The following is a 15465-nucleotide window of genomic DNA, read 5'->3' as shown; positions in this document are numbered from 1 at the left end:
TTCTAAAGGTGGTTTTGCTAAGTTTTTCCTTAAGCAGGAGGGCGAGCACTGCATTGTGAACAGTATTACACCAATCGCCCTCCTTGCATAGCAGTTGAGTAACATACCCCTCATACAGGAAGGCTCCTTCTGAGGCAGTCCCTGTGACAGACAACACATCCCTTTCAGAAACAGGCCAAGCTCCATCACAAAAGAAGTTGGGTTTCTAGCTCTCAGTGCTGCTCTTGGCAGGCTGTTCTCACATCTCACTCCCCTCACTGCTACAAACCTTCCTACACCCAGCCAAATTCAATCCCGTCGAGCGTACAAACACTCCTGCACCTGCACTAGCCCCTTACTTTAGAAGATGCTTCCATTCTCTGACATTATCACAAGCGCATGTGTACGGGGTAACCACATCATCCCCGTGACATCGATTTGCAAGGCTAATCTAGCCAAACACTAATTGTGAGGTCTTTATGATGTAGGCAGACAACTGTGAAAAGAAGTAAGTAGAAGGCAAGTCAAGGAAGTAGATTTTTCTCATTTCCAGATTGGGTTGTAGGCATTCAGCTGCAAGATCACCCCTGGCAGAAGGTTCCTGTACAGAGCCTGGAACTGACCTAAGAGCTTCTCAGCTTCATCCTGTGCCTGAACCACTGTCCCTGCCCAACTGCAGCTGAATTTATTGGTTCATCTCCTTCTACTCACAGTTACCCCAGTGGACACTGTTCCTTGCCTGTACTTCTCCCCGGGCTAGTCTGCAAGGGAAAAAAGCACTTATTTTTAGGTGCGTTGTGCTCTGACTGGTTGGGGTCTCCTCCCAGGGCTGCAATATATATTTAACACTTTGTTTCCAGAGCTGACAGCGCAGGAAGCTTGAGTGATAAAGTGGCAGAGAAGAAATAATTACCAAGTAGAGGGGCACCAACCTACCAAGCATTTTAATAGCCCTTAAACAGAGACTCGACTTTTCAGCAGTCCCATAGTGGGGAAGAAAGCAAGCCTGAATCAAAGACACAGTTGCCGTTTTATTATGATGATGATTTCAATTGTGTAGTAACAAATCCCGTCAGATCTGCAGCAGAGAGGAACAGGAGGAGAAATACACTATTAGAGCAATATGCAGAGAAAAAAACGTGCTAGAAGAAGGCAGTACAGGAGAGACAACTGCACCTACCTAGGCTGCTCAGCATTCCCAACACGGGCTGTCCCTAACAGCTCTGGGATGCTTCTAGACGGCAGCGATCCCGGTGGGATCAGCCAACCCAGTGACCAAACCGCACAAGAGATTCAGCTCAGTTGTGGGATTGCTCCACAAAGGATCTACCTAAAGGCTGCGGTCCCTAACCCCTCTGCAGCTGGAGCTGATGACTGCTGCCCTCCTGTTTCTCTTGCCTGTTGGTCCCTGCTGCCCTTCCACACAGTACTCTAACCTTCTCCTCTCCCTCGATCCAGTCCTCACCATACCCCCGGGCAAATACCATGCTGGGATCAGGTCCTGGCTGGTCCCTGAGGCTTCCATCACAGCTGGCAACAGCCACTTGGACTCTTTTCCCTTCTGCATCTCTTTTTCCAAAGAGTAAATACAGTGCTGTTGAGCACATTAGGTGTCTCGCCTTTAGAAAACTGCAACCTTTACTCAGCCTTTTACTTAGCTATTCTTCCACAGCTGAATTTAGTGTTTCTGGAAGGTGTGCCTTCAATAAATCCAGGCTCTGTGTTATCTCCCTGTAACAACAATACGTAGCGAAAAAATTTGAACAGACAACCAAAGCTTCAGCTTTATAGCTAGGTTTCAAAATATTTCCAGATGCTTATTGGTCCCTTAAGACATTTCTGAAGCTCAGGTCAAGTAGACCCAAGGCAGCAAGCTCCAACTTTTAATTTCTCTTCCATCTACAAAACCATCAGGGCTTGGCTAACACAGTTTAACCACCAGAGCTGTCTGGCTCAGGGAACAGCTTCCTAGTCAAAGGAGCACAGCAAAAAAAGTGAACTTTAAGAAGTGGAAGGTAAGTAACTGTATGAATACAATAGGAGCCCTACGTTGGCAGAGATCTCAAGGAAACAGAAAGGTTGTTCCTCCCTTATATCCCCAAGCTTGTAAAATCCAAATGAAAACAACGGTCAAGGTGGAAGGCACAAATACATACGCCAACACTAGGAGTCTCTTCCTCATGGCATTTAAATTTAATTATAGGTTAACTCACGTAGTTCCAGCACAATTTCAGCCACTAAGAGACATCCAACCTAGCGTCTCCGAAAGACCTAGGGACCAAGATGAATGGATCTCTGAAAGTAACATCTCACACCGCAGTTTTATTAAGTGCTATTATAGCCATGATTGACTACTGATATATAGGACATAATACTTTTTTATTAGACTGACTACTACAGTTAGAGATAGAAAAAAAGCTTTTGAAGCTCTTTAACTCTGAAACTCAGGAAACTTCATGCTACCCATCGGTGTGAAATAGCTGTTCTGAGTTTAGTAAAGTTTGTTTATTACAGAAAAAAAGAGTAATTAGCACCTGCAGAGCAGACAAATCACTTAGCCAGGGAGGAGCTGGTAGGACCATCAGACCTTGTAGGACTGCAGGGGTAGGCAAAAGTTATCACCTCTGCAACAGCAAGAAACTAACAGGTGGCGAGACATGAAGAAAACTGTGGCATGTCATAAAAGTCAATGTCTCCGCTGAGTTTGAGGTTTTTAATGCCCAGCAGAACCATGAATGTTAATTTGTGGGCTTGGCTTTCGGAGATACGTTGTAGGTCTATAAGACAGAAGGATGGTAGCGATGGGTTTGCAATAAGCCACTATCTCCAACCAGCATGCTTTTCTTTCGTGTTGTCCCACTGATAAACATCTTCAGGCTAAACCCAGAGCAATTGCTACTCAGCTTTGTTTCTTTTTCAGACCTCAGAAAGCATTGCTCTGCCTGAAAGTATATATTTTTATTTTATATTTATAAATATATATAAAAATATATATAAAAGTAGATATATTTCAGTTGTTCCAATACAAGCTGTTATTTCTCTTGACAAACCTTGCCTCATCTGCATTATACACAAACAGCCTGAAGATAAGCCTTTGACATACTGCTTGCTGAAACGTGTATGACTTCCCAGGGGAGGGAGGAAAGAGCGAGGCAAGGAGGAACGAAGTTTAATTTTGCTGCAAATGGTGCTGCAAAAGAAAATGTGCGGAGAGGTTGAAAGAACAAGAATTCCTGCACCCAAAACCACAGCCCATGCCCCAGCTGCAAAGCAAAAAGCTTTGCACAGAGAAACTGTGCAAAAAGGAAACTGTACAACAAGAGTCAGCGAGTGGAGCAAAACAGAAGGGGTGGGAAAATTCTTTGCGAGGAATCATTGCAGCACTGGAATTAAGTGCATGGCATAGCTGAGACCTACACAGCTCTGCAGCCGTGTTTAATGTTATTCCCCAAATGCAAGCAGCTGAGCAGTCGACACTTGAGCACATCAGTAATTCTTCACGTAGCGTTTGGCCTCCTTTCGGTGCCCTGTGAAGCTGGGAACCATCTCAGCAGCAGCCTTTTTCTCTGCCTTTGAGTATGTCAAGCAAAAAGAAAACCTGGTTCTATTGTGAAAAAAGCTGGAAAAGCCTAATTATGCTTAAGAGCCAGGATGCAAATAAAAAATAATCAAATAGATGGATGCAGACACTGCAGGAAACAAGCGGTTTGTTTCAGTGTTGGGTCTTTTGCACCTGCACCTTGCTCTGAAATGACCCTAGGCCAACAGAAAAACCCTGTGACCTCCCCAGAGAAAGGGTCCCCAACCAGCCCAAGGCTGGAAGAGGGGTTCCATCACCCCTCCGTGGAGCTCCCAGCACATGGCAGGACTCAGCAAGGGCAAGAAAGCAGCCATACCTCTTGGCATTCCTTGCTGAAACGTCCCAAATTACTAGCCCCAAATTACAGGGAAAAAAAACCAGCCCAGAATTACCGGGCACAGCTCAGGATTGAGCCCAAACACTGATGGCGAAGAGGACGAAGTGGCTTTAGCAGCAGGATATATGCAACCCCATCAGCTAGCGCTGCTGCAGCTCCACGGCTGAGCAGTTTTCCTTCCAGTGAGGGCTGAACTGTCCTGGGGAGGATTTCATTCACTCCCTCCCTCTGCAAGAAAGCACATCTGCCAGCGCAGTGGGGTTTAATTTCTGCTCAGCAAACTCCTGAGAGTTCTGAAAGGTGATTTTTAAAAAAAAAAAAAAAAAAGCAAGTACATATGTTCCACATTGCCACGAATGGGATGAACTTTCTAAATGGGTTCACCCCTCCCCTGATAAATGGCTAGGGGTCTGTAATGGGAAAGAAGCTATAAAAATAATCACTACATTCACTTAAAGTAGGAGTTGAATTTGGCTACGGCAAAATAAAGGTGGAAGAGGTATAATCTCCAACAGGATTTGGATTCTGGCTGTTTCCAAGCTGAGTGCATAAAAATGCTGAGCGTCAGCATTGAAGCAGCTTTTCATTTTGTTGCAAACGTCCAGAGTTGTTACAGATTTTTTTTGGAGGGGTGGGCATCACATTCAGTATATTTAATTTTGTTTCCTTTTTGCCTTGCAAAGGGATGCGTTCCTTAAAGTTTGAACTGCAGCAGTCTGGCCACTTAGGAAAGATGAAATAAAAGCTGCTTTCCAGTAATGAATAAAGCAGGCTGCAGGGAAAAGCTCAGCATGAGCAGGTTTTCTTCTTTTTTTCATTCTTACACAACACAGGAGAAACCTGGGGAGGGATTCAGCTTGCAGCTTAAGATCTCTAAATGTAGGTGTCTACCTAAGGACTGACCTGCCACTGCAGTCAATGAGGGTTCAAAAAGGTGCACAACGGAGGGATGTGGTGCCATTTGAGATGACTTTAATTTCTGTGTTCCTAGCATCCATGTGGGGCTGGCAGATAACGCAGCACCTGCAGGGGCTACGCTCTCCAAAAAGGGATGACGTGGGACAACGGGATATTTTCCTGCATCTCCAATGGCCTGAGGTGCCTGAACGCCAGCAGCCGATCCGAACCTGACAACGCTGCTGACCACAGCGGGAGCTCAGACCTTCTGGGTCACCCGTAGACACCTACACAGAAATGCCGAAACGTAGGTGTCCTAATCTGCCAGGTGAATCCCACGCCGAGGTCACCTGCAAGGAAGCTCAGAGACCGATTAGCTGTGATAGACAATGACATTTATAAGGGCCCTGGAGACACTCGCTGCTCAGATGTTGGTTGTGATGTTACAGATCACCAGGTATTAATTGAAACATCTGTTAAACACAGAACCAAGGTTGGAGCCTCGAAGAAACATCTTTTTAAAAGACACCCAATAGATTTCAGCTTTACGAAGGAGACACAAAGTATTGATATTTTCCCCTCCAGACAAGAATTGTATTTAAATAGATTTTTTTTTTTTCCCTTCCCTCTTGATGAGATGCAATTTCACAGGGATGAAGATTAAAAAAATGCGGAGCTCATACTCAGCTTCCCAACTGTCAGGAGTAGGAACATCCCTGAGCCTGCTGCAAAAGCAAGAAGGGGATCATGGGGATGGAGGCTCAGCAAACAGAAAGTTGGGGTCTCTGTATTCAGTTCCTTTGGTCTCTTCTCGACTTTAAATCAATGCAAATCAATGAAGCCCAGGTGCAACATCCAGAAGAGTTTAACAAAACGGTATCACTGTGTCTGTTCTCTGGCCCACTAGTGAAATGCATCAAAAAAGAATGTCGATTTGGTTCTGAATCAGAAAATAACACTAACTGAGTTCTAACACTTGAATTTAAAGGCAAACGACAGAAGTGTAAGTCTCCATCTCCCAGCAGTGCAAACAGTGAAATGGATGGTTAGTGACTGCCCTGGGGGTGAGAAAGCCACCTAATGTGACTAATTGAGGAGTTTAAGGCTGTTAACATCCACTGTTTCAGTTGACTGGAAAAGCGACTTTATGTAAAGTACATCAGGGTCTCTCAAATTCAGCTTAGAAGCTAAAATAAGTCTTTAAGTCCTAGAAATAGTATATATATAAAAGTTAGCGCTGTAGATAAAATCTGGCACAATAAACCGCCAGTAAAGCAGCACTAATGTGTGTCTTCCAGCCTTAAGCAACCCACAACACGTATCCCTGCGCACAAAAACGTCCCTAAATTCACTTTATAAACCAACCATCTAAAAATTACTGAACCGAGTTCTGATGTCACCTATGCTAACTTCATACCAGGGATGCACTGACTTCAGGGCACTGCATCTGCCTTGCATCCGCACGACTGACGGATGAGTGGGGAAAAGAATATCGGAGGCAAGGACCGTAACAGCAAAGAAATATTGCACCTGCTTCCGTCTCTTAACCTTACCTGCTTGCTTCCAGCAGGTCAAGCTGTGTTCACATCGGCTATTTATATTTGTGCAGATTGGCAATTAGTAAACATAAGCGCTCTTGCTATTATAGCTCTTCCCTCATTAGGGTTTACGCATGAGGCTAAGCACTTTAAAAGCAATTTGTAGCAAAGCTACTAGGCAGTAGATGCTTCTAATAAAGCTGAAGTTTCAGGACAGAAAATCTTTGTACTTTATTAACAACATCCTTACGAGAAAGAAACTTTGCACTTTTCTTTACATTTCCAGAAGCCTTTAGGTTTTCTAAAAACCCACTGCTGAAGAAGTCTGGTATTCCCCCCCCCATTCAACAACTAAAAGGGCTATATAGTGATGCAAGAAGCATCCAGCAACTAGTGGCATTGGGGATCCCATCTTTTTCTCCAATCTCCCCCAAAGCCCTTTCTGAGTACTGAGGAATGAACTCTCCCTGCGTTACGGGTCTTGTAACGTGAAAGGTGAAGCCCGTGCCTGGAAAAACAAATCATCCCAGAGAAATCCCTGGTGGTCAGGCAGGAAGCCAAGCAAGCTGCAGGTCACTCCAAAAGGGAACAGTAACAAGAAGACCGCTCAGCTGGTGAACAGCCTTCCCCAGCCATGCACGAGACCTCCCTGCCATGGCGTTAGCTGTGTTAGCTCTGGATGGAGGCCAGTCTGATGGCTGGCATCGCTTCACTGCCCCTCTCGTACCTCGAATCAAAGGGTCTGATTTTTCTTCCACTGCAGTCCTCTTGGGATCTCATTTTCAGAGGTAAAGACATCTCCCCTCTTGGCTCGGTTCCTACCCAAACGAAGCCATGAGAGCTCGTGACTTCTGGAAAACATCTGGGAGCGTGGAAGGGAGGGAGCAGTGAAATGGCAAGCGCTCAGCGCTCATTGAGGGAAACCCTGCCCGGCTGCACAGGACAGGAGGACAAATCAGTGCCATGGCACGGGCAGGCTTGGCAAGTCTCACAGACGGAGCAGGAGCTTCTGACCTGCCTGCCTCCCTGTCTGTCTGTCCATGCTCTTCCATCCCACCTGCTTGGCCAGAACTCCAGCTCCCTCCTGCTCTGGGGTCTCCAGGCATCTCCGACCCAGTTTGTCTATGTTTTTGGCCCATGACTGAGGATTTTTCTTGGCTACATTTCCTAGATTTTGGTTCTTACGGAAGATTTTCCTCTTCTTTCCAATACAGAAGAGAGAAAGTTGATGAGGCCAGAGAATGGAGCTATATTTAATCACACCTTTCCCAGGCATTGGAAAACCACATGTCCATTTCGACTGAGCCAGCATGATGCAGCAGCGATCCCATTCGCAGCGGTGAAATGACACTGCCACACTCGTGGCTGACGTGGTCTGAGGGCAGGACGTGACCTACTGTGCTCATGAAAGCAAGCAAAATCCCGCTCCTCATCAAAATTTGGGTAATGGTTTTTATTCTGCACAGATAATTTGACTCCTTTCCTGAATTTGAGCCACAGATGCCATGCAGAGCGTGACAAATACCCTCCAAGCGCGCTCAGGTCTGACTTAAAAAAGAATCATCTCGTCTCGGGTCTCATTGATCTATGCAGTGTCTGGTGCCCTTCCTCAGACTGCCGATAAATGGGACACTTGATGCTGAATGGGGAGAGACCCTTCCTGTCCCTCTTCCTTCTCTTCTTCATCTCCAACAAACATTTGGGTCTACAAGTTAGCCCAAATACCAGGTAACTTCCCAGTCCTACCAGAGTAAGTCAGCATACAATGTGGCAAGTGGAAGATTGATTTTGACAAGACACCAGTCTTTCCAGTTCTTTCTGCTGGAGACCATCTGGTAAAGATAAAAAGCTATCCTTTCCGCCCTGAAAAATAATAGTAACTTTGTACGTTTGCCATTTCCAAGGCAGCCTTGCTGTTGGTGCCTCGGGAGAGCTGAAACACCTCTTTCACGACACGGGTCCCATCACTTACTCATGCCCCACTCGCCCATTTGCAAAATGCGCAGAGCACCTCCCTGCTTTGCATCCATCAACCACCATGACCCCTCCTTGGATATACAAGTGAAAAGAGACAAATACCACTCAGCAAAGTCACGCCACCATGAAACAGTGGAAAGAAGAACAAGATGGCACGGGAGCCTCACAAGTCAGCACCGGACGGAATTAGCACAAAACACAGCACACCCTACTTTGCATTTTTATCTGGTGCAACCCTCTGGCTGTCACACCACTGCTGACATTACAACAGGAAGGAGTTTGAACCAGAGCATTTTTAAAGTGCTAGAAAAAGGGGGAAATACGCGCACACCCCCAAAATCACAAGCCAGGCAGCTTTCTCTGTCCATGGTCCCATCTGCCTCCTGATGCTGAATATTTGGCAACTATCCCTCTCTCTAAAAAACACCCTGGTGGATTCATCTCCTTTTTCGATACATCACGATTCCCCTCCTGTCTGCTTTTCTGGAGTTTGCTTGCTGGAGACAGACCTCTTGGCTGAGGGGAGGGTGTGATAATTGTGGTGCGAACCCCCCTGCTGACATGCTGGTGGGCTGCAGCAATACGCTGTTGGAAACAGCCTTAAATATTCCACACAGGATTTTTTTTCCTCAGATACTGGTTTTTTTGCCTATTTTGCTCTTTTGCCTTGTTATGCCCTAAATAAGAGCTTCTAAAATACATGTACTGCTGAAAATATGTACTCTGAAAACTTTCAACATTATAGAGAGGCAGTGAGACTTTCCCAGCTACCCAGATACAGGGTTGGGCAACTGGTTCTCCTAGGTGGCTTTAAATAAAGTCAGTCATGCATTTATACATGTATAAATTTAATAAATTGTACACCCAGTAACACACTGAGGTTTTGTAGCAAGGCCTTTGTTAAACACAACTTGTCGTTGCTAAAGAATCTTTGTGCTGGATGCAGGAATTAGGCTACAGGATTCTAGTGAGTACCCTGCCTCTTTGTCAAAAACATTGATTATTTTGGTTTAAATGTATTTATCTAACTTCTCAGTCAATGACAGGATGAAAGAGCTGCAGATACGGCTGAAGTGGTTGTCCCGTGAGCTTAAATTTAACTGATCTTTTTACAATGATCCTGTTTCCAGCATTTACACTCAGACTGCTAAAGGATCAGATCCGAGTTTTTTATTCCTTTCCATCATGCATCTACTTCATGGCTGGAACAGAATAAAACTCTGCAGAAAAGCACAGATTACACCAGCTGGACAGATCTGGCTAATTCAACAAGCTTGCAGTCTGAAGGCATGTAGAATCCACCAACCGCTTTGAATTATTCACATCTCATTTACTAGACACACACTGGAAAAAAAAAAAAAAAAAAAAGTCCAACTTGTAGCTCTCCAGGCCAAATTATCTTAGTTACATCCCTAAAGAGGTAAACCAACCCACTAGAACCTAATAGGGATTATTCTGGATTTATACCATGCCCCCCGCCCCCCAACTTCAGCACTTTTCAAATTGTTAAAAGCTGGCCATTGCAGGAGGCAGGTCTCTAGTGAGCATGGTCTGATGAACTACAGCAAATGAGATTTGCCCAATTTCCTTTTTTCCGCATTTGTAGATCATGAGAGGCCGAGGTGAAGTTTATAACAGCAATTAGAAACCACATGGCTGCAACAGTTTTATAGCGCTGAACTTCTTGATCAGCCAATCGTTCTCGTTCAGAGTTTTTCCAAGGACATGCCAATAAAAATTATCACAATGAATTATAAGAAAAAAAAATTCTGCTGAGCCACTGTAGGTCCCAGAGCCAGGTTCTTACAATTGCAGAGTCACTTTTGCTTTAAAAATGAGCACCAAACCCCAGGTTTAAACTGAGAAACAAAACCAACAGGGATTTTCTCTAGCATTGAGGCACTTCAGTATTAGTCACCTTGCAGATGAGAGCTGATAAGGAGCACGTGAATCTCTTTAACCCACTAGTATGAACCAGATCCCAGGAACGTTAACACAATGAAAGAATGAGAAAGCAACCAACAGTTCCACTAAACCAAGGGCAAGGAAGTGAGATAAAGTACAAAACAACGAGATAATAAAAGGGTTGAAAAGGAACCAGTACAGGATTGCACCCAGGCTGTGCCCTGCCGTTGTCCCAAAGCTTTAGGGCTTTGTGCTTATTGAGAGCAACGATCAACCCAAGAGCACCAGTGTAAGGACCTGATCCTGCCACCACTTGCATGTCGAACTTCAGCAGACTACGTGACTTAACTCTCTGCAGGATCTGGCCCCAGAGGACCTCTTCATGCCAACAATGTTCAAAGAAATGGGATTTTTGCCATGGGCTGCAGTGGAAATGAGAGTTGGAGCAGCTCCAGCAGCTGATGGGAGCACTGTCCCCTTCTCGTTTCCCCAGCTCCAGTCCCGGACATGAGCTATTTTGGATCTTCCCTAAAGCAAAGTCTGTAGAATTCCAGGAACTAATTGCCTGGTCATTTTTTTAATACTTTAATCCATTTTCCCAGCCTGTTCTTCCTCAAAGAAAGTCTTTGGTGATGCAGATGCCTGGGTGGCTCACGGTGACAGCCAAAAAATTTGAAATAAGTCCATTTATCTCATTTCTTAAGGGACAAGGGGCAAGAAAGGAGAGACAAGTGATGCAGTGACAAATCTGGGTTACCTTCCACTCTCTGAGGCTCAGCTTGGTTGGTCTGACTCTGCTTGCTGGGGATCAGAGCAGCTTCGAGTGAGCCGCTGTCACCAGCCAAGCAGAGCAAACAGAAACGACTTGCAACCAGGTACCAGTGGCACAACCTAGTTCCTGTGGGCAACCCCACTCAACCCCACAGGATGCTGGCGAGACAACCTCACCTTCCAAAGAGAGAAAACAAGTGTGGGAGAAGATTAGAAGTAAGAGGGGAAACTCAGCCGCAGCCAGCACCCAATCTCTCCCTCCACCCCCCAGCCTGCCGGATAAAAACGGTCTCGCTAGAAATCAGACGCCGCAAGGAAACAAGCTGCAAGAACAAAGCTTCAGTGCAATGTGCAGAACCCCGTGCCTGCGCTGGCTGCGCAGAGAATTAGCTTTTGCATGCACGTGTGCGTGTGTGCGCGCACCCCGACACATCGCCAGGAGAAACAATCCCGTTTGCTAATTCTACGCTGTGCTACGAGCCATCTGCGGCGGGGGAGGAAACAGCACTGCCCCAATCAGGGACCTGCAAGCATGGAAATTATAAGCAGAAAGGACACAGCAGCCAGAAAACACATCCTTTGCTCCCAGCTTCTGCTATTTCCTCAAACAGTGCATCCACATGAGGTTTTAGTGTCAGAGAGCAGCACTTTGCTGAACTCCTCATGGGCAGTTCTTCTTCCACCCGAGCCCCCCTGCCCTGCTGCTGAATCCCCTCTGGGAATTTTCAACCCGTTATCCCTAGGTTGTTTTTTTTTTTTGGGGGGGGAAGCTTTGCACGAAACGATCAAGCTCCCGAAGAGAAACCAAAGCGAACCAAAAGCCAGGCTGCAAACCTGACCGACAACGAAACGAAGAGCCAGTCCCGAAATAAAACGCTGAAAACCCCCAAACCCGAATTCCTCCAGCTCAAGAGCTCCTCGCGCTCAAGAGCTCCTCACGCTCCCGAAGACGGAGCGTACCTCGAACGCAAAGAAAAACCTCGCACGAAAAGGAAAACCTCGCACGAAAAGAAAAAGCTCGCAGGAAAAGAAAAACCTTGCACGAAAAGAAAAACCTTGCACGAAAAGAAAGAAAAACCTTGAACACAAAGTGACTGCCGTTTCCCAGATTATCAGGAAAGGCAAACCACCAAAGATACACCTGCCTTAAACCAAACAGCACTTTCAAAGTTGCCCAAAGTTTGCCCGAGGCTCAACCGATAAACCCCGAGCGCCAAGGACCGGGGAAGGAAAGGAGGAAAACCGCTCCCACGGGCAACACTCACCGCGGAGAGAAGGCAACCGAGCAGCGGCACCACGACTCCCAGCCCCGCGTTCTCCATGCCGCCCGAACCCGACCGGGAGCCGCGAACCACCGGCACCTCCGCGGGCAGCGGGACGCTCCGCTCCCGCCGCCGGCCTGAGCGCATCCAGGGAGGGAGAGGAGAAGAAGGAGGGAGAGAAAGAAGGAAGGAGGGAGGGAGGGAGGCGGCAACACCGGCTCCGCTCCACCGAAGCCGGCCGTCCCCCCCCCCCCCGAGCCGCCTCCCTGTGCGGGGCGGGCCGGCACCGCCTCCCGCCCCCCCCAGGTACCGGGGGGGAGGCTGCGCTTCACGGGGTGGCTTTTCCTTCCTTCCCCGCTTTCTTCTCTCTCGTCTCACCTGGTTTCTCCCCCCGCTTTGCCCCTTCTTTTTTTCCCCCTTTATTAATTTTCCCTTCTCTTCTTCTCCCGGTTTTCCTTCTTTCCCCTTCCTTTCTCCTTTTCTTCCTTCGCCTCTTCCCACCCCCCCCTTTTCATTTTTTCCTTTCTCTTTTTTTTCTTTTTTTTTCTTTCTCTTCCCTTTTTTCTCTTTCCCCTTCTTCCTCTCTTCCCCTTTCTTCCTCTCTTCCCCCTTTCTTCCAACTTTCTCTCCCATTTCCCATGTTTCCTTTTCACCATTTTCCCTTTTCCTCCCACTTCCCTTTTTGTCTTTGTTTCCCTTTTTCCCCTTCTATCCCCTCTTTTCTTTTCTTCTTCCATTTCACCCTTTTTCTCCATTTTCCCCTTTTTGCCCCTCTCCCACTTTTTATACCTCTTCACCCTTACCCTCCCTTTTCTGCTTCCCCCTCCCCCCCCTTTTTTTTCCTTTTTTCTTTCCTTTTTTCTTCCTTTGCTAATCACCTTTTCACTTTTTTTTTTTTTTTTTTTTTTTTTACATTTTTTAAAACATTGCAATGCGGTGGAGAGAAACCAAGGCTGAGGAAATCAGCAAAGCTTGATTTTCCATTTTCACCCCCACAGCCAATGCAGTCACCACGGGATTCCTCCAGCTCCAGAGCAAGAAGCTTGCAGATCCACAGTGCAAAAGCATCTCACCTGGGGCTCCCTGCTGCGTCCAGCCCTGAGAGACACTGAGGAGGGTGATGGGAAATGCTCTTGTTAATAGGGGTGGTAGGTAGATGCACAGGAGATGGCCCAGTATTGCTGTGAGCTCTACAAGTAGGTTGAGTTGTACTGGGAAAGCGACCCAGCACTGCTGGAAAAGGAGAGGAACGGTTGGTTGGGGCGTATGGCTTCCTCTGAAATAGCTGCTTGGTGAGAAGCGGTTAGGAGGACCAAAGCCTGCAAATCCCAACCCGATTCAGTTAATCTGTATGTCCTCTCTCTGTCCTTCTCCCCAGAAAAAGAGAGAAAAGTTCTGTGGTGCGGGTCTGTAACACGACATTTCTGGCTCGCTCATTTTGGAAGAATAGCTCAAGACCAGATTGACCTGCATTTTTGAAACAAACGTGGAAATCCTGCCCCTCTCCAACACAGTGTGGAACATTCATTTAGTATTAAGGGCAATGCTCTTTTCAACTCAAGAGAAACCACAGGTATAGGCTTGCTTTAGCATGAAAACCCAAACAAGTCCTATAAATAAAAGTAACAGTAAGGAAAATATCCTCCTTGCTGTTCTGTTCTCCCCAATCCTGCTAGATTTTCAAGCTCAAACAGATGGACAGATTTGTTGTCTTTTAAACCACCTGCCAAGGAGAGAAAACAAAATCCTTGTGTTTGGGAGGCCCTGGAGACAGCTCCCTAATTCCAGGCTGTTTAACTTACTGACATGACCAGGAAACCTGCCATTTTTAGGGAAAGGGCTTAATGGTTAAAATCCTAAAGTTATATCCAGTCTCTAGCTCTTGTCAACAAATCACTAAACCATTCACTTTTTAAAGATAACATGCAAAGGGTGAGAAAAAACAGTTTAGTATTTCCCCTCTCCCCCCCTTCCTTTACCCTTTACGGAAAGACCTGTGCTTTTGTTGGTATCAGAAAGACCTTTTTCCCTTTTCTCTTGCATTTAATACGAAAAATCCCAGTCCTATCTCCTGCTTTTCATTGTAGGCCTGACAGTGGCTTATAATCACCAGTGTAAAAAGAGGGACAAGATGTTAATTACATCAATTAATTGTACCACAATTTGAGCACGCAACAAAGCTATATAAAGCTCAGTTCGGATCGTAAAATGACAGGGGAATGGCCGATTAGCTAGTCACTGCATCTCGCCGCTAATAATAGCCACTTTGTGTTTGCTTATTTCATTTATTCATGCTGCCTGAATGCTTTCAAGTAGCCTGTCAAAGACAGATTTCTCTGGGAGGGAGAGGCAAAGGTATTGGCAGATGTTGTTCTTCAGCCTCTTTGCAGAGAGTCAATCTGAAGGTTTTGTGTCTCATGACAGTGCTTTTACAGGAAAAGTCTCAACCACTTTCGAATGGTACATTTTGCCCTGTGGACTGCACTGGAAGCGGGTCCGGCTAGTCCGATGTTCTGTAGGCATCAGGCAAACCCCATGGTGCCGGGAGCAGCTTTTGTGTTCGATTTGAACCCACCTCCTGCTCATTTCATCCCATGGCCCCAAACTTACGCTACCAGTACCAGTGAACACGCATTCCCTTCTCCATGTGGCTAAAGATTTTGTATCAGTCCCTCTTTTGCAGGCTGAAAAGCCCCACGCTCTCTCTCCTGGAGCCCATGCCATACCTTTGGCATCCTTTTTGCCCTCTTCTGTACCCGTTCTTGTCCCTGTGTATCCTCTCTGACACAAGGACGGGAGCCAGAAGGATCCAAAACATTGGTGCACTGTGGTTTTATGGAGTGGCATAGTGATGGTCATCATTTAAACCTTCACTTTTTGCCTCAGGTGGATTGGGACAGGAGCATTCCTAAGTATTAAGCTGACTTACTGATGTATTATAATACCAAGATGTATTCCCCCCAAAGGACGGTTCTGTTTTGAGCCTATCTCTGCATAATTCAATTGGCTAAGTTGTGGAAGATTTTGCTTATTATTTGCTTCACTTTCCATTAAACTACACTGAAGTTCAGCTTCTATTCTGCAGCGCTGCTGGTTGGTACTTGCCCCGCTGGGTTTTCATTCGACATAGCTCTGCAAAAGATTTTACTGGGCTTCAGGATTTTGATGTGAGGTTGGGAGGGTAGTAGCTGCTTGGTGTTGGACAGGCTCTGCGCTAAT

At 46.3% G+C, this 15465-nt stretch overlaps 1 protein-coding gene across 1 annotated transcript in view; it reads right to left on the bottom strand.

Moving 5' to 3' along the window:
- LOC115339543 (vasoactive intestinal polypeptide receptor) overlaps window positions 1–12382 on the bottom strand; it is a 122189-nt gene extending 109807 nt beyond the window's left edge. Inside the window, exon 1 of the mRNA XM_030009683.1 lies at window positions 12250–12382. Within this exon, the coding sequence (XP_029865543.1) occupies window positions 12250–12306 (57 nt within the window). The 5' untranslated portion in view covers window positions 12307–12382. The remainder of the gene's footprint in view (window positions 1–12249) is intronic.
- Window positions 12383–15465: the final 3083 nt, after the last annotated feature.

The sequence above is a fragment of the Aquila chrysaetos genome, chromosome 3 (genome assembly GCF_900496995.4).
Source record: "Aquila chrysaetos chrysaetos chromosome 3, bAquChr1.4, whole genome shotgun sequence".
Taxonomy (NCBI): Eukaryota; Metazoa; Chordata; class Aves; order Accipitriformes; family Accipitridae; genus Aquila; species Aquila chrysaetos.
Note: the sequence above shows the minus strand (reverse complement) of the source record. Positions and strands in the feature narration are given on the sequence as shown.